The sequence below is a fragment of the Sciurus vulgaris genome (assembly GCF_902686455.1).
Source record: "Sciurus vulgaris genome assembly, chromosome: 3".
Classification (NCBI taxonomy): Eukaryota; Metazoa; Chordata; class Mammalia; order Rodentia; family Sciuridae; genus Sciurus; species Sciurus vulgaris.
The window spans coordinates 165,183,998-165,206,636 of record NC_136463.1 but is presented as its reverse complement, the minus strand read 5'-3'; the positions used below and the strand labels follow the sequence as shown (position 1 = coordinate 165,206,636).

At 34.1% G+C, this 22,639-nt stretch overlaps 1 protein-coding gene across 11 annotated transcripts in view; it reads left to right on the top strand.

Moving 5' to 3' along the window:
- IKZF2 (IKAROS family zinc finger 2) overlaps window positions 1-22,639 on the top strand; it is a 145,090-nt gene that overhangs the window by 108,706 nt on the left and 13,745 nt on the right. For all 11 annotated transcript variants that reach the window (XM_079132528.1, XM_079132522.1, XM_079132525.1 and 8 more), the window contains one exon: window positions 18,223-18,360. In XM_079132528.1, the coding sequence (XP_078988654.1) occupies window positions 18,223-18,360 (138 nt within the window). The remainder of the gene's footprint in view (window positions 1-18,222; window positions 18,361-22,639) is intronic.

Sequence of the window (22,639 nt, the reverse complement as noted above, 5' to 3'; positions counted from 1 at the left end):
ACAATTTGCAACTTAAGATGTTTGTTGTTTCTAATTGTTAATTAAAAACTATTTTGTCCTATAAAAAGGAATTGGACCAGATGTACCATAAAAATACCAATCTGTTAAAACAACACAGCTTCCTCCCTATTATACATTTTTTAATTTTTAAAAATAAGTACTGTCTTGATTCTTCATGTCTCTATTATTCCAAGTCCTATATTTTATCAATAAAAATAGCTCAGAATTAGTAAATGCTTATTCTTAATATTGATTTATAAAAACACACCTGTGAAACAGTACAGATATTGTCTGTTTTTGTTTGCCTTTTTTAATCCCTAGTTTATATTTTTTGTTCATTTATGCCTTTGCCTATCCTGAGACAATCCTTATGGAATTAAATACAATGACCTCTTCTACTTTTCTATATATTGGCACAGTTACCGTTAATATAAGGTTACATGAACCAAGAGGCATCTGTAAGATATTTTTAAAGAGTAATTGATAAGGCAGCTTTTTCCACATCTTCAAATTTCTTAAAATTCACAAAGCACTATGTGACTCAGAGTGAGATGGAGCTAACCTTTGTCCACCTTATTAATGAAACAATGTCAATTGTTTTCTAGTTTTGTTTTTTAATATTAGTTCATTTTAATTATACAGAATAATGGATGGTGGCATATTCTACATGATAGTATTACTTTGATATAGTAGTTACTTTGATGTAGTAGTTACTTTGATAGTATTAAATTTCACAAAACAGTCTGTTAATTTATCCTGAGAGTAGTGTGCTCTCAAACATAAACCTTGTAATTTCTTACTAAAGATATTATTACCACAAACATGTCATTTCCATAAGTATGACTGATCAGAAATTACATAAACTAAAGTGCTTTCTAATGTACATGTGGCATTTGTAGTCACTCACTCTTTCCTAATAGGCCAAGTTTCCATCTTGTTCTGTTCAAATTATCTTCCCCACTTCTCTTTGGTTTCATGGGCTGCTCTTTTGTCTTCCTCATAAGTCCTTTAATCCTTTAACCATTTGCTTCAGCATTCCTTCATTTTGTTTTTTATGGTGACTACCACAAAACAGTACACAGTATCCATCAGTTTATAAAATAGGTAAAATAGTTTGTGTAACATGGATTGCTGCAGGTTACAGACATTTAGCTATTAATAGCACTGATTATTTTGTAAAATGAAAATTATATATTTGGTCAAAAATTCTTATAATCAGGTATTTTCATATTAACATTATTTTAAAACTGGACTGCCATGACTTTTATACCAGAGTTGTTAAGGAGACCTTTTTAAAAAATACCACTCCCTGAACCAATATAACGATAGGTACATTGGACCAAATTATGCTGGCTCAGAAACTGAAGCTAGCACTGCTCAGTCCTAACGGTGATGGTGCACAGGGCATAGTATAATTTGTGTTGCAGGCTTACTGTGAGAAGGAGCTGTTTTAAACTGATTTTAGACCTGGCATCTGGCCAGCTTTCTGGGTGATCTCCCAAGTGTGAACTTTCCCCACCCTCAGCCTGTTCTTTCCTTCCTGGAGGTGGTTGATGGAAATGGGTTACATAGATAATTACACAAAAGTGTCAGTTGCACACGTGATTTACATAACGGACCTATAATGATTTCATCCATCAAGTTGTGATAGTGATGCCCTCGCTGTATACTTTGTGGTAAACACTGAAGAAAAGAGGTGGGACTAGTATCTTTATTTATGACTCTTAAAATATACACTTAAGGCCTTGCTCCTTAAAATTTGACCACAATATGAAAGCCACTTTGAGTCAGGCAAACTAGTAAGACAATTCATGTGATTTCCACCCTGTAGAATACTGTTTTTTGTTTGTTTGTTTGTTTGTTTGTTTGTTTACCCCAGACAAATAATCATTGCATATCTAGTCTCATATATTTTTTATAAACACAAAAATTAATAGCATATACAACCTCTTATATACAGAGTAGTAGTCATGGTTCTTTAACTTTTAGATACCTCTTTCTAAAAGGAATTTTTTTACATAATTTTTTCCATAATGCATATATGTTTTATGTAGCTCTTGCCACTTTAGTATAAAGACATTTATTACATCAGTTCTGTGTCTGTTTTTGGTTCTAGAGAAGAGGGCAAGATTTTTGGGCCTCTTTCTCATTATTCTAAATGCTCTATAGACATTATCCTGATTCCAAAGTTTGTGAGCAGTTTTTCACCTACAGAGATGTTGGTGTGAATAGTCTTCATATTTTCTCTTTCACACTGAGTGCAGACTTGGTGTGTCTGGAACTCCATGGTAGAATTAAAGGGGTTGCACATCAACTTGATTTCCTCATCTTGTGTCCAGAAGGACACAGCCACTGTTGTGGGGAAGGTTTTGTTGTATCACAAAGCATTTTGTTTGTTTTGTAAGCTAACCTGCACCTTCTCTTTATTTTTCTAATTTGATCCATGCGTGTGAGTCTAAAACCTATTCATGCGTAACCTGTACTACCTTGCCAAAATCTAGTAAGACACTCAAATGGTAGGAAACCAGACAAATTAAAAAAAAAAAAAAAAGTATCATTCATTTATCAGCATGTAGTATATATTAGAATATTATAAACATTTTATTTAAGGAGTAATAAATCATCTGTCAGTGGTATCCCTTTAAACCATATACAGAAGTATGCTGATAATAAGCATGTAGATACGAATGAAGGATCCTTAATTCAGCTTCTCACATGAAGAGATATTACGTTCTGTTTTCTACCTCTGTCCCTTATATACTGTATTGACTGATGGATGGATGTTTTGAATGGATGGCTGGGTAGATGCTTTCAGCTGAATATTCTTACATTGACTAGAAAGTTTGAGATCGATGGAGATGAATAGTAGTTAGGTGTTTTTTCTAATAGATAATAAATGTTAGTCCATTATAAAGTTTTCAATTGTAACTAATATTTAATGGGTTCTTGCTTTGTAACAAGCTTTTTTTTTTTGTCAGTTCTGGGGATCAAACCCAGGGCCTCGCGCATGCTTGGCAAGTGCTGTGACACTGAGCTGCACCCAAGCCCAAACAAGCATCCTTTCAAGGACCTTATTTTATAGATAAGGAAGTCAAGTTTCAAGAGAAAGATTATCTAATGTGCCCATAATCTATATAATTTTACATATTATACACCTGTTGCCCCATGTTATTAAGAGTATACACTTTTACCTTCTTTTTCTTTTCTTTCCTGCTTGCCAACAGTGGTTATTCGATTGGACTTTAGGAACATATACACACATACAACATAGTAAACCTACATAACTGATCATGCTCTTATAGAGAAAAACAATTCATTATGTTCAAGGACATACAGAAGTTTTGAACAAAATAAATAAATCTATGAAAGTATGAATTATCTTTGTGAGAATACTTTTAACAAATTATGCTCTGATATTATTTTAAAAATTTGCCATTTTAATGAGAGGAGCATATTTTATACAAACCCAGTGAACTTATGAAAAGTTGGGTTATAAACTCTTTTCTCCCTGACTCCAAAGCACATGCATTCAGCTGCTATACACCTGCTTTCCAATCTATTCTCTACATAACAACCAGAATGTTATTTTAAAACCCAATTTAAATTATGTCACTTGTCTGCTTAAAATCTTTTAGTGGCTTTCCATTGTCCTTGCAATAAAATCAAACTACTTATCATGGCCATCGGAAGTTCTACCCAACTTTCTTATCTGATTGTATGCCACTTTGTCCCTCACCTTTGAGTTCTTTGCCACTGGAGATTCCTCTGTTCTTTCCTACCCTTGGGATTTTACACTGATAGATGAGCCTAGATGTCTCTTCCCAGTCCTTGGCTCCAGTGTTATATCCTTGTAAACAGTGGCTCCCATAAACTCTCCACCTAAAGCATCTTCCTGGTTACCCTCCCTTTTGCTGTCCATATCTCAGTGTCTTCGAAAGCTTGAATCAGCACCTGCAGTTATCTTGGGTTTTTGTTTATACAGTCATCTCTCTCCCCCTTCTCAAACATAAGCTATATCAGATCAGGAAGCTCCTCTGTCTTATCTATTAATGTATCCTCAGCTCTGGAAATTGTTTGTAACATAATAATCAAAAAATCTTGCTGGGCATGGTGGTGTACACTGGTAGTCCCAGCAGCTCAGGAAGCTGAGATAGTAGGATCACCAGTTCAAGACCATCTTCAGCAACTTAGCCAAGGCCCTAAGTAACTTAGTGAGATCCTGTCTCAACATTTAAAAAAGAAGTGGTAGGGAGGCAGTGGCTAGGGATGTGGCTCAGTGGTAAAGTGCCCCTGGGTTAAATTTTCAGTACCCGCCCCCCCAAAAGTTGAATATTGAATGGGGAGGACTCTCAGGTATAATCTACTTATTCTAAAAAATTCCCCCAAAGGGAAAAAGAACATAAATATTAAACTGTTCTAACTTTTTTTTTTTAGGGTCAGCTAATGCATATTTTTTCAAGTTTGTTTACCACAAAAACAAATAGATTTGCAGATATATTATCTTGTGAAATTAGATGTAACTCAATGTTGTTCTTTTTACTCACTCTAGCATAATAAACACAGCAGGTATGGTTAAAAACCTCTCTCCCAGTTGAAAATCCCCCAAACAATTCTAACTAGGAAATGACATTTATTCATTGAACACATGTTCCTCGAGTATCTCAGTAGTACACATTTTTCTAGACACTTGAGATACAACTGGGAAGAAAAAGGTCTTGCTTTTGTGAAACTTACATTCTGATGAAGGGAGATGGGCTATAGTCAGTAAACATAATAAATCATTAATCTATATTGTACATTAGAAGGTGATGACTATTACAGGGGAAAAAACAATTTTCTTTTACTGATTCTATGTTCTGTGCCTTAAGTCTCCCACATGCATTTTTAAATCTTTTTTTCATAAAAATACTCTGTTAGGTACAATTATTTCCTCATTCAACTTAACCTAGGACTTAATTGCAGCTGGCATTAGGGCTAGAATTTGAAATCCAAGAAAGAAAGCACATTCTGTATACACACATATATATTCTTTACACTGTATGAATACCCCATTAATTAGAGAAAGTTTTCTGCTTCCAAATAGATTATGTGCTACTGAACTGTTTTTGCTTACTAACAGGCTAGGTTATCATAATATTGTGAAGTCATATGAGTAAAAATAGTTTAACAAATAGAAATTATATCAAAAAGGAAGAGATTATGTGGCTGGATTGTTTTATTTTATATACCTAGGAAGTTCTTACTAGCCTTTCAATATATTTTTATTACCCTGATTTATAATATTTTGCATATTTGTGATAATGAAGCCACATAAAAACATATTTGTCTGTGTCTTAGATTTTACCCTGCCTTCTTCTTGCCCCTTTATAACTTTTTGCACCTTTATAATTTCTCTAGCTTTTTTTCCTACTTTCACCAGTTAAATAATTAATATTATAGTAACCATGAAAGAAGTAGGCATCCCTCTGAATTCAGTAGTTTGTGATTTTAGTCATTGTGATTATATAGACCACATTTTAGGCAACTAGTAAATATCCGTTGTATGACTAAACAATTGGCATGTATACATTGTAAACAGGCAAAATTTTTGAGATATTTAAGCATATATCTCTATTAATTGTTTTAAGTAATTATTTTATTAGGAAATATAAAAATAAAGAATAAAATGACATTTTATGTGATTAAGAAGAGCCTGAGAAGCATAACTTGCACTGCCAAATTATCTTACAGTGTATATTTTGTTCATTCCATTTGCTTTCTTGCTTTAGGCATTCAGTTCAAGAAATCTGAGGAAACCTGTTACTTAAAGTGATAGAAAGGTATTACATGCCAACAATCTTACCTGGACGGTTTTCATTTCTGAATTGTGCCTATTTTTTCCATAGGGAGCTAAAAATAAAAAGTAGGTTCTTTAGCTTTAAAATATCTGTGATTTTTTTTTTAATTTAAAAGCATCGCTCATACTTTTATATACAATTTCCCGTGATATTTATGGCCTTTACAAGGTTTTTAACTTAATTTTAAAAATCAGTGTTATTTTATTATAGTATAATGGAAATCTTGGAATGGGTGATAAGTTAGCTTTTTGAACACAGAGGCAGCACCTGCCTTGTTTACTCCTGAATCCATAGTACCTAGAACATGGCACACTGAAGACATTCAGTAAACACACTTTAAAAGAGTGCTGAAGGAACTCTAGTCCTTACTCAATACTTGGCAAATACTGTTAAAAAAAAAAAAATGCATTAATGTTGGCACTATGTGCCTGTTTTACCATCATAGAGCACAGTCTCTCAAAGTACGTTCACAGAAAAACTGCTTACTTGGGAAATTAATAGTTATTAAAATAGAAAAAATACTTCATTTACAATAATTTTGGGAAACATTGGGTTCAATAAGTTTGTTTGCTGCCTCCTTATATTATTACAAGGATTCTAAACTTCCAAAAGAACCTTTGATATGTTCATGTACATTGTGAATCTCTTAAGAAATCTCCATTAAATATAACTTTCACAGACTTGCTTAAACATTTAATGTTCTTCCTGTAACCCCAAACTGCACTGATAAACTCTTAGATGATATATGATTATGATAATTTTTGATTGACAATTATACTGATATGATTTAATATAACACAGATTCTCTTTGAAAAATGGCTTACTATATGGATCTGTTTCCTTTCCAGAATGTTCTCTTCCCACTTAACAGCTTTATTTAAAAAAATTTAGAGTTCAGGTGTGGTGGCACATACCTGTAATCCCCAGCAGGTTGGCGACTGAGGATCGCAGGTTTAAAGCCAGGCTCAGCAATTTAGTGAGTCTATAAGGCTATAAGAAACCTTGTGAGACCTGTCTCAAAATTTAAAAAAAGGGGATGTGGGGCTGGGCATGTGGCTTAGTTGTTGAATGCCTTTGGATTCTGTAAGCCACAGATAACCACAAACAGGAGCGGATCTCAAGCAGATCAGCAAGCTTTCCTTTATTCAGCCGCAAAGTGAATCAGTCAGGCATTGGAGGGGCTCATTTTTGAGGTGGAAAATGGCCCCCAGTTATAGGAGTCTGAGTTTTATAGTTTACAGTGAGGGTGGCTTAATTATTGGAGACTGAAGCAGGATGTGTAGGTTTGGGCAGTCAGGAAAGAAGTTGTTAAAAGTCCAAAATTCATTGTTACTGGCAAGGGATGAAAACTTAGGAGTTCACTGTTTTTCTTCTTCCTCTGGGACCCACTGTTACCCAGACCTTCACTATTTGCGTTTCTCTTTCCAAGACTCATCCCCAATGGGAAAGGGCGACAGTCCAGAGCTCAGTCCCTTCAGGACTCATTGTTACTGGGAAGGATTAATGTTTGCTTTTGGTGGAGATGCTGGGGATGGAAACCAGGAAGAGATGTTTGCTTTTTTTCCCTTTCCCTGGGAACCAATTGTTACTGGGAAAGGATTTACTGGAGAGGATTAATGATTGCCTTCCTTCCCCACCTTCGCCTTCTCCTCCGGGTCAGTTTGCGGGGATTGTCATTTCCGTGTCCTGGGGAACCAGGACATTTTCCATATCCTTCAGGTTCAATCCCTGGTTCCTCTCCAAAAAAAAATTTTTTTAGAGTCATTAATACTTCTAAAGATTTAGAAAAAGAAAAAAAAAAAAGTTATGTGAGTGTTTCTCAAAAATTCTCGAAAAAATTCTCTATTAGCAGAACATCAAAACTTACAATGGTAAAATAAATCACAATGGGGGAAAATACCAAGTTTTTTACTACTTGAAAATTAAAAATCTCTAAACTTCAAAAAATGCTGGAGTTAAAATATTTATTCAAAATAAGTCAAAAAGTCATTTTAGTGATCAAATTAATAAGAATTAGCATTAAGACCATAATTAATAAGTAGATGAAGTTATTGAATAGATAATTTGAAAGGATGGCATACAAATGGCTAATAAAGTTTTTGTTTATTGTTCAGTTTCACTAATGCAAATTAAAAAGAAACACAAATTATATTGGGTTGCCTTGCACTGAGGTTCCCAGACTTTCTTGGTTCACTGTGACCTTAATATCTTAATAATCTTTCAGGTGTTTTTTAGGCCTAAAAGAAATACCTAACAGTTTCACTTAATAAGTAGTCAAGTCCTAACAACTTACTAGGTATTTGTATTTTAACAGCCTTTTAGCCATTTTTTTAAAAATATAAATTGAAAAACAAAATGATATTTTTATTTCATTATTAAATAGCCAAGATTACTTAAAAGTGAGACCATATTCCTTGGGCACTGTACAACACCCCAAACCTTGGAAATAGTTTGTACATTGCCACTCTTATTTCTTATTCCATGTTGATTTTTACATAGTACTTGCATTGTACTATAGCAGCAGTTAAAACCTATCTTCACAAAAATACATCATTAAAAAGAATGTAGTATGCTGTGGTGTTGAAACTGAGCAAGTAGCTTTTCGATATCTGAAAGGTGTTTATTATTATTATTTCCCTCAAGTATGGAAAGTATCTTATGTTCTCTACCTAAGAATTTGTTTTAGCACCCGAAGTTCCTTATTTTGACATAGACTTAGCATGTCTATGTTAGCAGAGAATTTACTATTTTAATGGGAGTATTCTGTTAATGACAGTATGGTAAAATGGTTCTCTCATATACCTCTCATGTGAATATTAATTTGCAAGACCTTTTTGAGTCAGCAGTATAGCAATAGAGATTAAAAGCCTTCAGATTTGCTGGGAGTGTAATCCCAGTGGCTCAGGAGGCTGAAGCAGAAGGATGACAACTTGGTGAGGCCCTCAGCAACTTAGGGAGACCCTGTCTCAAAATAAGAAACAAAAAGAAGGGCTGGGGATGTGACTCAGTGGTTAAGTGCCCCTGCATTCAATCCCTGGCACAAAAAAAAAAAAAAAAAAATGTATCTTTATATTTTTCTTACCACAAAATCCATACCATAAAACAGATCACTAACTCAAACATTATAACTTATGGTTAAAAACAAAAAATTAAATGTTGGTTGTGCCATATGTTAATGCTCATCTTTCTTCAGATTAATTTATAATTCTATAAGCAGTTATGAAGTAAAATGAAATATTAAAAGCCCATTTTTAGAAAGTAGGTACACTTAATTTTATTAAAGGAAAAGAAATATAATATATGCATAGTGCTCTGGTACTGATTTTATGTGTCATGAAAAATGGTAAATACATTTTCTGTATATGGATGTTTCTTTGTATGTTTCTATATATGTGTAAACATACATACATCTATATAAAGAATAACATATTTACCAAATATATTAGCACTATTGTAATTTGTTTTATAGGTTCACTAGGAAAACTCTTGAAGTGACCTATTTCAAGAAAATATAAGTGAACAAGGCTGACATGACTTGGTTGTGGTATATATCTTCATAACACCTTATGAACTTATGGTAAACACTTCCTGTTTCAGTATTCTTTATGGTCATTTGACTTTCTCTTCTGGGTAGTTATGCGGGCACTCTTGGAGTACAGGGATAGCTATTTCTTATTTCTAATTCTAATTCCTTCTAAAGACAGGAAAAATAATAGTAAATTCTAGCATTTTTTTTTTTCCTAATTGAATAGTTGTCAGGATCATGAAGTGTTTTTGTTTTGTTTTGTTTTCTAAAACGTCAATGTGTGCCTTATTCCTCAGGTCAATAGCTTGTATCTACATCTCTGACAGATCATATCTTCATTTTTTAAATTTGTTCTAATTAGTTATACCTGACTGTAGATTGCATTTCAATTTTTGTTCATGTAAGATTTTTGCTAGGAGTAGTATGTCAAAGAAATGTCTGCACATTAATTTTTAAGAGAGGGAGAACACTGACCTTGCCATTTTCCGTGTCTTAGAATCTTTGGTATCATAACATAGTTTCTTAGAATTATATTCATAAGAAACCTTATTTCAGTTACCTGAGCAATATTGACACAGCTTGATTTCTTGGTATTTAAATCAATTAAAAACAACTTTTGCTTCCAACAGTGATGAAATATTGGGAACCAGAATATACCCATCCACTTTAAACAACTAGAATATTAAACAAAATATAATAAGTGAACTTTAGATAATAACAATAGGCAGTGCAGGCTTTGATCCCTGCAAGAGGAAAAACAAAGGCGATGAGTCCTCGGTTTGCCTTACCTCACTTCATGGAGGCAGTTTTCAGGTGACAGCTCAGAGAGAACAAACCCAAGTCAGGTAGTCTAGCTGAATTGAGCAGACAGAGATCACAGTCCAGGGAGACCAACGTGCTTAGAGTAAGCAGAGTATAACATAGAACTGAGCTGCACAGAAAAAGCTTTCAGTTTTTCTAATGGCCCCCCTTGACTCTAGCTGAAGAGGGATCTACTTACGTGTATAAGGTAACTATCCAAAGCAGGGGAAGAGAAAAGCTGGGAAGCAGAAGATCATACACTTCCTGGAGATAATGCAAGTTTAGGAGTAGTTAATTCTCACCAAAGTGGAAAGACCTTATAATATGCAGGGCATTGAGTAAAGTCCTTAGAGGGGCTAAAGTAGCCCTTTAGAGTATGCTCTGGACCTGTGTTAAAGCATAAAAGCAAACTTCAAAAGGATCAAACTGATTGCAGCAATGTAACTGCATACTGGAACAGGTCAACCACATTTTAAAGAAATGCAACAAAATTTCAAACTCACTAATGCAGCATTCATAATATCCAACATTTCATTAAAATTAAAGACATGTAAAAAGACAGAAAATAATTAGGAGAATAATTCTTCAGTAGAAATAGATCCAGAAATTACCATAACGATGGAATTAGCAAATTTGGTTAAATAGCCATTATAAATATGGCCTCTGTGTTCACAGAGATAAGAAAAATATCAACATGACAAGAGTAGAAGTAGAGTTGAGAGACAAATGTATAGCATTAAGTGCCTATATTTGGAATGAAGAAAAAACTGAAACTAATGACCTATACTTCATTCTTAAAAAATTATAAAAAGAGGAACAAGTAAAAGCCAAAGCGTCTAAAGGAAAAAATAATGGTAAAGACAGAGATCATTAGGCAAATAATGATAAAAAGTCAATGAAAACAAAGATTGATTCTAAGAAAAGATCAATAAAAAGAGAGAACACGACCAGCACACTGTGCATGCCTGTAATCTCAGATACTCTGGAGACTGAGGTAGGTGGATCAGAAATTCTTGACCTAGCTTTGGCAACTTAGCAAGACCCAGTCTCAGAATAAAAGGGATGGGGATGTAGCCCAGCAGTACAGCACCACTGGATTCAATCCCTAGTACCTAACTGAATGAATGAATATATGATTTACCAACATCCAAGATGGAAATAGAACATCATTTTAAATCCTAAGGGCATTGGAAGCATATTGCAGAAATATTATGAGCAATTTTATGTCAATACATTCATGTAGATCCACTGAGTAAATTTCTTAAAAGATAGAAATTATCAAAGCTTACTCATGAAGAAATAGATAATTTAAATAGACATATTTATTCCAAGAATTGAAATTGAAATTTAACACCTTTCAACACAGTAAAGTCCAGATGAGTACACTGGTAAATTCTGTCAAACATTTAGTGAAAAACATAATTTAGGGAAAACACTTAAGAAACAAATTCTTCCAGAGAATAGAAGAGGGAAGAGTGCTTCCAAATGAGTTTCATGAGTTTGATGTTACCCTGATAACAAATTGAAGACATTTCCAAAAAATGAAAACTGTATCACAGTAACCCTATTGAACATAGATGTAAAAATCCTTAATAAAAATTTACAAATTGAGCCTATAAATATATAAAGAGGAAAATATATCATAACCAAGTAGGATTTATCCCAGTTGGTTTAACACTGACAATAATCATTCAATGTAATTAATTATTTGTATTAACAAAGACAAAAACCCAAAAAAGTATAATCATCTTCATAGTTGCAGAAAGAGCATTTGACTTAATTCAGCATTTATGTACAATAAAAATTCTCAGTGACAGAATAGAAAGGAGCTTCCTCAACATGATTAAGGTTAAGATGTATGAAAAACTTCTATCTGATATCATGCTAGTAATAGAGTGATAAAATTTACCCTTAAGACCAGGAACAAGGCAAGAATGTCTCCACTTCTGTTCAGCATCATACTGAGAGTCTTAGGTACTATGTAGTAACACAAGAGGAGGAAGACATACAGATGGAAAGAAATACATAAAGCAGTCTTTAATTCTAGATAAGTTCAACTATATGGAAGTACCAAGGAGTTTACCAAAACATTTCATTAAGGCTTCAAAATGCAAGGAAAATGCAAACACAGAAGTACAGATATCTGTTCTACATATTGGGAAGAAATTGAGTGTATTTCTAGGTAAGAATGAACAGTTTAAAATTCTACAAACAGTGCAAAAACTAGATATCCCAGCTTTTTAAAAGAATAGTGTTAAGGCTCCTATACCATATACCATGTAAGTTGAAATAGTCACAGACTGTGACTACAATAATGCGTACATTGTGTGTATATTTATGTTCTCTGTGTACCCCATATATTGCAATACCTTCAGTATATAATATATGTACACATGTTGTCATTTCTTGAGAGGTAAAGGACAAGCATCTAAATTACAGACCCTAGACTAAATACACAGCACACATGTTTCAGAAATTTAAGAACATCAAGGACAAAGAGAAGATGCTGACAGCTTTCAGATGAGCAGCCCACATATTAAGCTACATTTGCATCAGATTTTATGAAAGAAATGGTACATTAGTAGCTCAGCAGAACAAAGCTTTCAGAATGTTAAGAGAAATTGATTTCTAGCCAAGAAATTCTATGCCCAAGAAAGAGATTAAAACATGGGATTCAGGCAATCAAGGAAACCAGTCATGGGGGTGTAAAGGGCAGTCTCCGGACAAAAATTGTGTAATAAATCGTAAGTACCATCACTTCCAATAGGAGCAGGTAGAGCAGTTGGCTGTGACAAGGCCAGAACGGAGTAGAGGTGGCACATACCTGAGGAAGTGAGACCTTTGAGTGCTTAGAACAGTTATTAATAAGTGCAAGAACATTTTGGGGAGGGAAAAGTAGCACTAGGTACAGAAACACAAGCAAAAGTAAAAAACGAGACAATTATTAACAAGGAAAAATTGAACATTGCACCAAAAAGGAAATGTAATAACTGTTGAGTCAAGTAGTATATTATGATTAATATTTCTATTAATAATGGAAATGTCCATTTTTGTCCTATTAATCAGAAATTGTTATATAACTGCTGAAGGAAAAGGAGAATTGAGAGGATGTTTGTAAGAGAGCTGAATCCTTAATTACCAGGACAGAAAGGCAATATATTATCTCAAAACCTGATGAATAAAGAAACAATTATATATTAGTTAGAAATATAATCACTAGAAGGAGTTGAAATGGTTGCTTTTGGGGATAATTAGATTGTTGGAAGCCAGACAGGAAGGAGAGTATGCATTTCATTAAATGCCCTTTAGGTCTCTTTGGGTTTTTTCCAAATATGGACATATATAACTGTGATTTAAAAAAAAGAAAAAGAAAAAGAATCATTAGATTAAAAAAGAAAATGACTGAGAATACTAACCAAAGTAAGTAATTCCACATTACCATAATTCTATAATCTGGAAGAAAATTGTTACCTCATAGCAAGAAAAACATATCATTCCATAATAGGAAAATGTTCAAGATATATTATTCAACAAAATAAGCAAATTATAAAATAGAGTATAGAAGATAACCCAGTTTTGTAATAAAATTTATCTTTGCATGTATATTAAAATTCAAGAAGGCTAGGGATGTAGTTCAGTGTAAAGCACTTGCTTGGTATGCATGAGTCCTTGGTTTCAATCCCTAGAACCACAATAAATAAATAAATTTCATCAACCAGTAAGTCTTTTAAAAAAATTCAAGAGGATAACCAGAAATGCCAAATGGTTCTTTCTGAATGATATGATTATGAATGATTTCTTGATAAAATTTTTTAAATTTTATATGAATGTATTGCTTTTGAAATTGGAAAATGATGTAAGAAAAAATGATGAGATAAAACTAAAGAGTTACCAAATAATGTCATCCTTGAAAAGTCTATTTATTAGTTCTTTCTATGAACAAGGCACCATACTAAACTCTTTGGAGGCTACAAAGGTATACAAGAGTTTTTAATTTCCCAAGAAGCTCACAGTTTTGTATAGGAGATAAAAATGAACATATAAATGCAATGCATAAAAGACACAAATAATATAAGGAAGATTAAAAGTATCCTAAGTGTGAGGGGCCAAAACAATCACAGTTCTCTAGTAAGAAAGATCAATTTTGAATAGAAGGGTATTCAAGAGATTGTTGTGGAAGGAAGGATGAGACTTGAAGACGCAGAAATTCAAAAACAAACAACACCCAAAAAACACAAGACTCAGAAGTGTTAAGTGCAAGGCCAAATTGTGTAAGATGCTGAAAACTACATAAAGCTGTTCAGGAGAAGTTTACCTCAATGTTGTTCAAGAGGGGGGTAAAATAATACACGCAGGAAGAGGAAACCCTATGTGAAACATCCTATACTAGGCCAGATTAGATTATAGAAATTAAAGGAAGGGATAACCTTGAAAAACACAGAAGCATTGAGTACAAAGAATTAGCAATTATTTGGAAGTGAGAAAATAGAAGGCAACAAAAGTGATCATATTATTATGAATCTGGATTATTTGACCAGTGGTTACGCTAACATGAAAGGCTATGAGAATGAGGGAGTTTTTCAAAGAAAGATAACTATAGATATCTGTATGTTAGATTTGATTTCAGGGGAATATCCATGAGGTGATGCTTCAAAGGCAATTGGTAATATAGATTTGAACTTCGGTTAGTCATTCAGCAAATAAGTATTGTGTCCTACAATTAGTAATAACTATGATAAACATTATCAGTTCTTAAGTAAAATATCATCTTTGTTCTTATGTAACTCCTCATTTGTACTACGAAAAAAATAGATATCAACTGGATAATTACAATGCACCAGTCATGCCGTGTATCAAAACAGATGTCTGTGTTATGTGGAAGGGATTCTCAAGATCATGAACAGTTTAAATGGCTAGCAGGAGTTCACAGACACAGGAAATTATTCCAGGTATGATGTGGATATTTCATAGAAATGAAGACTTAATCTAGAGAGCAAAGAGGAAGAATATTATACTGAGAACAAAATCTGGAAGAACATGTTTGTCTACAAGTTGGGAAGAGGTTGAGAAGCCAGTGAAGGCCAGCACAGAATTCAATCCCAGAAACAAAGAGGAGATTCAAGGCACAAGTTGGTTTGATAGCAACTGAGAGATTAGGAAGGTTTAGAATTGCTAAAAGTCCACTGGATTTAGTAATTAAGAAGCTATTGACCTTTCCAAAACATTTCAATAATATCAGAATGACAGTGTTTTACAATAACCATTATAAAAACAGAAATTCAAAAAAAAAAAAAAACAAATTACAGCACAGTCCTCCTATGAATATAAATGTTATATTTGTTGAAAATTTTACATGTATTTCCTTACAAATTACAGATGAAATCCTAATTTGCAGATAAACCCATCATATAGAGAGAGTATCTCCATGGACATGATTGTTAAGAAATATCAAGGAACTGATAGTAAATGATCTTGTGAGGATAGATGCGCCATTGCATTTGGCAGGGATTGTAGATGACGTTTGAAAATTTCAAAAGAGTCGTCAGGCAGAATGTGGACTTTAAGGGAAAATAAATGATAGCAGTTCTTAGAAATTCTGAAATGCTGCTGCTCCACCCACCCCCATGCCAATTTTCTGACTACTACTTTTCCTTCATTTTTTTAACCCTAAATGCCCCTATCTCTGACAGTTTCCTGTTCAGACTTTTCAAACTAAATAGGTTCCCCATGTCTCACTAGCACATCATTCATTTGTTCCATAGAACTGAGAACCGATGGTAATCTGTAGTACATTGTTTGTGTATTTATTGTCTGTCTTCCTCACCAGATTGTCATTTACATAAGATTAGGCATCTTGAGAATTTGTTCTCCACCTTGCATTTTAAAGCCTCACCACAATGTGACTACAATTCAAATATGTAGTGAATGAACGAGAGGTAGGAAGAAAAGGTAGAATGTTCCCAAAGCAGATTTCTTGGAGATTGAATAGTTATAAGGCTTGTCAAAGTCCACCATGTCACCTCATATTTGAGTTGTTTGAGTAACACGAAAATGAAGAGGTGAGAAAATTGAGGTCATATCTTTAGAACATTTGCTCAGATCCCTATTGAACTCACTAAGAACTTAGAGGGGGTGAAGAGAAAGAAGTGGTGTTTCAAAACACATCCGTGACCAAATGGAAGAAATAGTAAAGTAGATGAGTGGGTGGAAAATGCGTTGAGAGCAGTGAAGAGTGTAGTGTCTTTTCCTCCTTGTCAGGTGAGTCATGAGTCTGCCCTGTTAGGAAGCAAGAGAAACAATGGAGCCATGTTTCAATTCAACTGAGAAGCCATAAAGGTTCTGACTGAAATAAGGGGAGGAAAAGTATAGGAGGACATGCTCGCAGCACAACAGAGGCAGAGTTAAGATGAGGTGACAGGACTAATCACTATTAGCCACAATATAAGTGCTTATTATTAATTGATTAATAGATATATTCAGTGTAAATTCATCACTCTTTCTAGAAAATAATGAATAATGCTACTAGCAAACAGGGGCTTTTTGTTAATAGTTTCATGTCTTGGACTACAATTACACATAAATATATTTATATTATTACACTGTTTTGACCAAAAATATTTTCTTGTGTTTTTGAATATTCTCATGTGTAGTGCTATAAATTCTGTACAATAGTCACACCTACCTAACAGAAATGATTGGTTCTGAAAAATACTTTGCCTTGTATTTTTTAAAATGACTAATCATGCCTTGAATAGCTTTTGTTTAAGACAATTTACCAAAAAATATATGATTATGAAATAACGTATTTTGTGCATATCTCAGATACAACCCAAGGATTTGGTTTGGTTCTTAATAATCAGTCCAGTGAAACCTTCAGGTAGTCTTGAGTACTTTGCCTTGTTCCAGTATCTTAGTTTCTCTTGTGACCAGTTTCATCATCCAGGTTTGTAAGGTGACTGGAGTTAAGGATGCTATCTTCTGTCATGAAAGAGTTGCCTGTCTATTCTCTTGGCAAAACTCAGATTCCTACGGGAGTCAAATGAGAGATGAGGCCTGATTAACATTGTGTTTTATGTCTGAGGGCTTTGGCACAGACCACCTGGCGTTTTTGTTGCTCTGTATTCATTTAAAACTAAGAATACTAGGAATCAGAGCGCTCTGTGAAATCCTCATGAATAATCATACATTATAGTTTGCCTCTTTCTATAGAGGTTGTTTTTAATCAATTTTATAAAGTTTTGTACAGGAATGTCACCATACATATTTTAATAGCTGTACTGAGACAGTGGCTCCCTGGCTATTAGGGGAGAATTCATTTCCAAATGTGAAATGTTTTAGAAAATATCACTGTCATTGTAATTAAATATTTAGGTCTTCCATAGTTACTGTTAATAATCCTGACCCCAGCCCTACTGCGTAATTCTTGGTATTATAAAAGCAGTGCTAATGGGGAAGAATATACTTACCTACTTTAAAGTTTTACATGTGTGAATTGTCATTACTAAGGTGGAAAGAAAAAAGTAACTACTTTTAGCTGTACTTTTTTCTCACCATTTGAATCTTTTTAATCTTCTTGGTACCCATGAATAATCTTTTTATTTAAACCATGACATTTTAAGTTGTTGCCTTTTAGTTTTTCTTCAGAAAAATTTCCTACTCTTGCAAAAAAAAAAAAAAAAAAAAAATCTGTCTAGGATACTCCTGATTTGTATTTTGAATGAGTCAAAGCTGACATAATTGTGTAAGCGTAAATGTGTTTAGAGTCAGATAACATGAAAATTGATCATCAGTCCCACAGAGCCGGGAATACAGTCAGAACGTGAGTTTGATTCAGTATTTCCCCTATTGCTGAAGGTACCAGCCGCCTGTCTTCTTAATGTATTTTAGTCTTAGTAGAAATTTATTATCTTTTCTTGCCTAAATTGGAATGTGGGAGGAGAAAGAGATATAAGTCTGAAAAGCGTATAAATGCTCCCTCCAAACTGTCAAAAGTTAGCTGCTAATTTCGCTTTGGATGTGGATGAGACTGACAGTACCCTAACCTTGTTCTCTTCGCAGTGGGTAAACCTCACAAGTGCAACTACTGTGGACGGAGCTACAAGCAACGCAGTTCACTGGAGGAGCACAAGGAACGCTGCCACAACTATCTCCAGAATGTCAGCATGGAGGCTGCTGGGCAGGTCATGAGTCACCATGGTGGGTACAACAGGGTCACGATTTCATTCCCTCCTCTACTGCTTGTGTACCCTTGAACATGAAGACAGACTCTTGCTGTTTCAATTTTAGATCATATTACCTTTTATAGGATTATCTTTTTAAACCCCTGAAATGAGCTGAGCTTTGGGATACATTGATACAGTGCAAACAAGCTATACTCACTTTTTAGACTACTCCCAAATTACGGCTGATAATGTTTGAATTCATGTAACAATGGCAGCCAGTCTTTAATACACCAAAGGAAGCTATGGTTTTCTCTTGAACTTCTCTAGCCAAATGTTAGTGATGCTTCCATATAAGTCTGTAGGTCTCCAGAAAGAATGAATTGGTTATTTGCATTACTTCTTCTGTTGGGTAAATGTTTAGTGATATAATTTGAAATTTCTCCAATCTATCTTACAATTAATCTGAGAAATTACTAATTTTACTTTCATGTGTGTGAAAAATTATTTAGACTCAACTTAGATACCCTCACCCTCTTGAAAAACATTCTCTAAGCAAAACATAATGATCTCCACAATACACAGTGGCAGGAAAGTAGTCCCTAAGGCTGATCAATTCATAATTAAATTCCCAAAAAGTCAATTTAATGTCAATTTTACAAAGGAAAGTAGTGGATTTCTATTCTTTGGATTTCTATTTTCTGCCTTGTCTTACTAATTATATTTTTATGCTGACTGATTTTATTACTCATATGAATTCAAAAATCTTAACTTTTGGTGTATTTATATCCTGTATTTAAGAATGGTTGACTGATATTGAATTGTATAGTTTTCTTCAGTCACATTTAAAGTACAAATATTCATTTATTGACTTTGATATATAGTACCTCGAGGATCATTTATGGGGTTTTTTGGGTTTATGTGTTTATGTGTGTTATGGGGTTGTAATTATTAAATAGTAATTATTTGTTGTTGAGTTGGGAATTAAAACTTTAAATGTTCGTTGTTATTCTAAATAATTTAACTATTTCCTTGTTTTAAGAATAGGTTTTATAATCTAAAGAATCTGATTTAATTCCATTCATTGTTATGATTGAGTCTACTTATTTTTATTATCATTATTAACTAACATTTTTGTTTGTATTTCAATGCTTAGTAAATTTGGTATTGCAAGCTTTATTGCCTGAGAGTGTGAACATGACATAGGGCCCACAGCACAGAGGTTTTAAAATGGTAGGCCTTGAAATTCACTCAGTCTGGTCTGGTGATGTGGTGTCTGAGTGTGTGATTCATAGGCTTGGTGTAAGAAGTAAATGGGATCAGATATACAGTAAATATCCCCCAAATAATTCATACATTTTAGGGCATTCAATACTAAGCAACAGAATGTGTCCTCCCCTATAAAGTTGTTAACTTACCACTGTTAAGTAGGGTAGGTGTCCTTGGCCTACTTAGAACACTGTTTTGGTTTTGAGGGTTGCTTAAGTCAAGGAGCTGATGGAGACTGGGAGCATTCCAGAGCTTCCCAGAAATCCTGTATGGCATCACTACTACTTTTTCTGTTTTCTACTATAGTTTGATTGGAATAACAGGTAAATTCTATTAATTAACTTTTTCCATTCAGTTATTTATGAAACTCCACATGGCATGCATACCCAAATAATCAAAATAGTTTCTCCTAAAAAAGTTTATATTATGGAGGAAAGTAAGGTATAAATAAATAATTATAAGTGACATTTTAGCACATTAAACTGTCATAGAATTAGTATTGACAAAAAGTTAAATAAGTGTATTTTGGGAAGAAAAAAAGACAACTTATAAACAGCTGGGGCTTCATATTGCCCTTTATTTCCCAGATTTCTCGACCCTTGTCAGGCACAGGTCCTTTATAGGTGTTGCCAGAGCTGTAACAGAGGGAGACAAGTGGGACAGAGATGGAGGGAAAGCCAAAGGAGAAGTAGAGGAGGAGGGTAATTCTTGATGTCATGTATAAACTTGAATATTTGTTCTTAAATACTAAATACCATTTTAACCACATTAACCATAGTATTAATGCCATTTTATACCACACTTTTTCTAGGTTTGTTGTAACAGTAATTTGGGGTCATCGTTATCTCCTTTTTCTTTTATTACTGTGCTTAATAGAAAATTGACTTTATGAGGCAGGAGTTGATAAATCTGTAAGAGAGAAAACTATAGGTAAGATACCACAGGAGTTTATCCATTAATCTTGTCACACTCACACACATAGCTTGGCGAAGGTCTTCTATTAAACAGCCACAATAAAATTCATAATTATTCTCTTCCCTCTCTTCCTTTCCTGCTATATATTATCTACCTCTTTTCTTTTCCTTTTAGTGATAGTAGTTAGGGTTGCCAATTGATGTGGTTGCCATTAGGTCTATAAAGGGAATTTTTGTTCATATCTGACATCTCTCTTCTAAAACAAGTTCATCCCCATATTGGCTCTTCTATTAAGAAAGTGTCTGAAGATGAAGAGGCATTCTTCTACTTCATTCAGAAAACATTTATTGAGGGTCTGCTTGCTGTTTGCCAAGTTCTATGAAACATTTTGGGAATTTAAAGATAAATGAGCACAATATCCTTTGTATACTTACATTCTGCTAGGAAATACATACATTTTAAAAATAATAAAATGACATGAAGCAAAACTGTTAATGAACATGTGTTTACAGTTTGGGAGCATGGATGTAGGGGTAGTCTGATGGAGAAGACAGGAAAGCTTCTTACATGACACAGTGTTTGATCTGAGCATGAGAGATGGTAAGAATCACATGTGTCTGACAGGACACAAGCTGTACATTTCATGCAGAGAAGAGGCAAGAGGCTTGAAGAAATACAAGATCATTAGCAGATTCCTTGACACTGGGTATGATTGGAGCTAAGGGAGCGGTAGGAAATGAGACTGAGGTAGGAGGCCGTGATACAAAAGCAGAGCCTTTTGTACTAATCAAGAATCTACATTTCATAGTGATGGAAAACCACTGGCTAATCAAATGTGTGTCTTTTAAAGACAAATGTCACCAATGCAGAATATAAGACTGAAATCTGCCTGGAGTAGGGGGTGGGTGTGAGGAGAGACTGAAAGTGGTAGTGCCAAGGAAGAGATGAAGAGGCAGTGGCAGGACAAGAGAACCAGAGGAACATTGAAAACATATTTAGGAAGTTGAATAAAAAGTTTTTATAAATGTTGATTGATTTTGAGGAAAGGGGAAGAATTTTATGACTTTTACTTTAGGAAATAAAGATAACAATGAATTGGTTTTGTGGCAGATTATTTATCTTATTTCTATGTTATCTTTATGCTCATTTTTCAAGACCGTTCAGCTTGAAGACAAAGCTTTAAAAACCAAACTGTGTAATTAATTGCCTTCTTGCCAGAAGACAAAAATCAAAGTGTGAACCAGAAAGTCAGCCAACTTGAAAGCTATGAATTCATAGATTTGTGCTTTCAATTATTTTGGGAAGGGAGGTTCTTTTTCCCAACCCTGGAGATATAATTGAGAATCTACAAACTTTCTAGTAAGCTTTTTTCTCTTATTTCCATTGTGTGACATCATTTCCTTTGGTAAGTCATATTGTAAAGATTCATTGAATGTTGTCTCACAAAGAAAGTAAAATAAAATGCAATCTCTAAGACTTTTACTGGGTATTGGAAGAAACAAATCAGTAAACCAACAATTAGAGCACTGTGTGGCAAGTGTCATGGGGCATAGAAGACAGGTACCTAAATCAGACTGATTTCTAAGAGGAATTTCCAGGGGGAAGTTATGTTGAGTTAGTTTTGAAAGTTAAAAATAACAAGCTAATGAGTGGAGAGGGGCATTTCATTCAGAGTGAACAGCATATGTGAAGAAACAGAAGTCTAAAAGACCACAGAGGTCTAGGGACCTACTAGGAACTTTGCATGTTTGGAGTCCAGTTTGTAAAGACAAGAGAAGGTAGTGAGAGTAAAGATATATGTTCTGGACCAAACATCAAGGGCCTGTAGTACTAGACAAAGAATTTTGTACTTTAACCTAAAAAATAGGATTGCATTTATATTTTATTGCTAAAAATGTGGGACACAGATCAGAGGAGTCAAGAAGCACATAGACCAACCAGGAGATTGTTGCTGTGGTTGAGGTGGGCTCAGTGGCCTGGAATATATAGAAAGATTAGGTAATCGAGAGCAACTACAGATGTACCTCTGTATATATTTGTAATGAGATGAGGTAAGGAGAAGGTGAGGCATACAACTGGATGAGAGGAAGAAATCTGGGATTTACCACAGGTGTATAGCATGGAGGACAGGA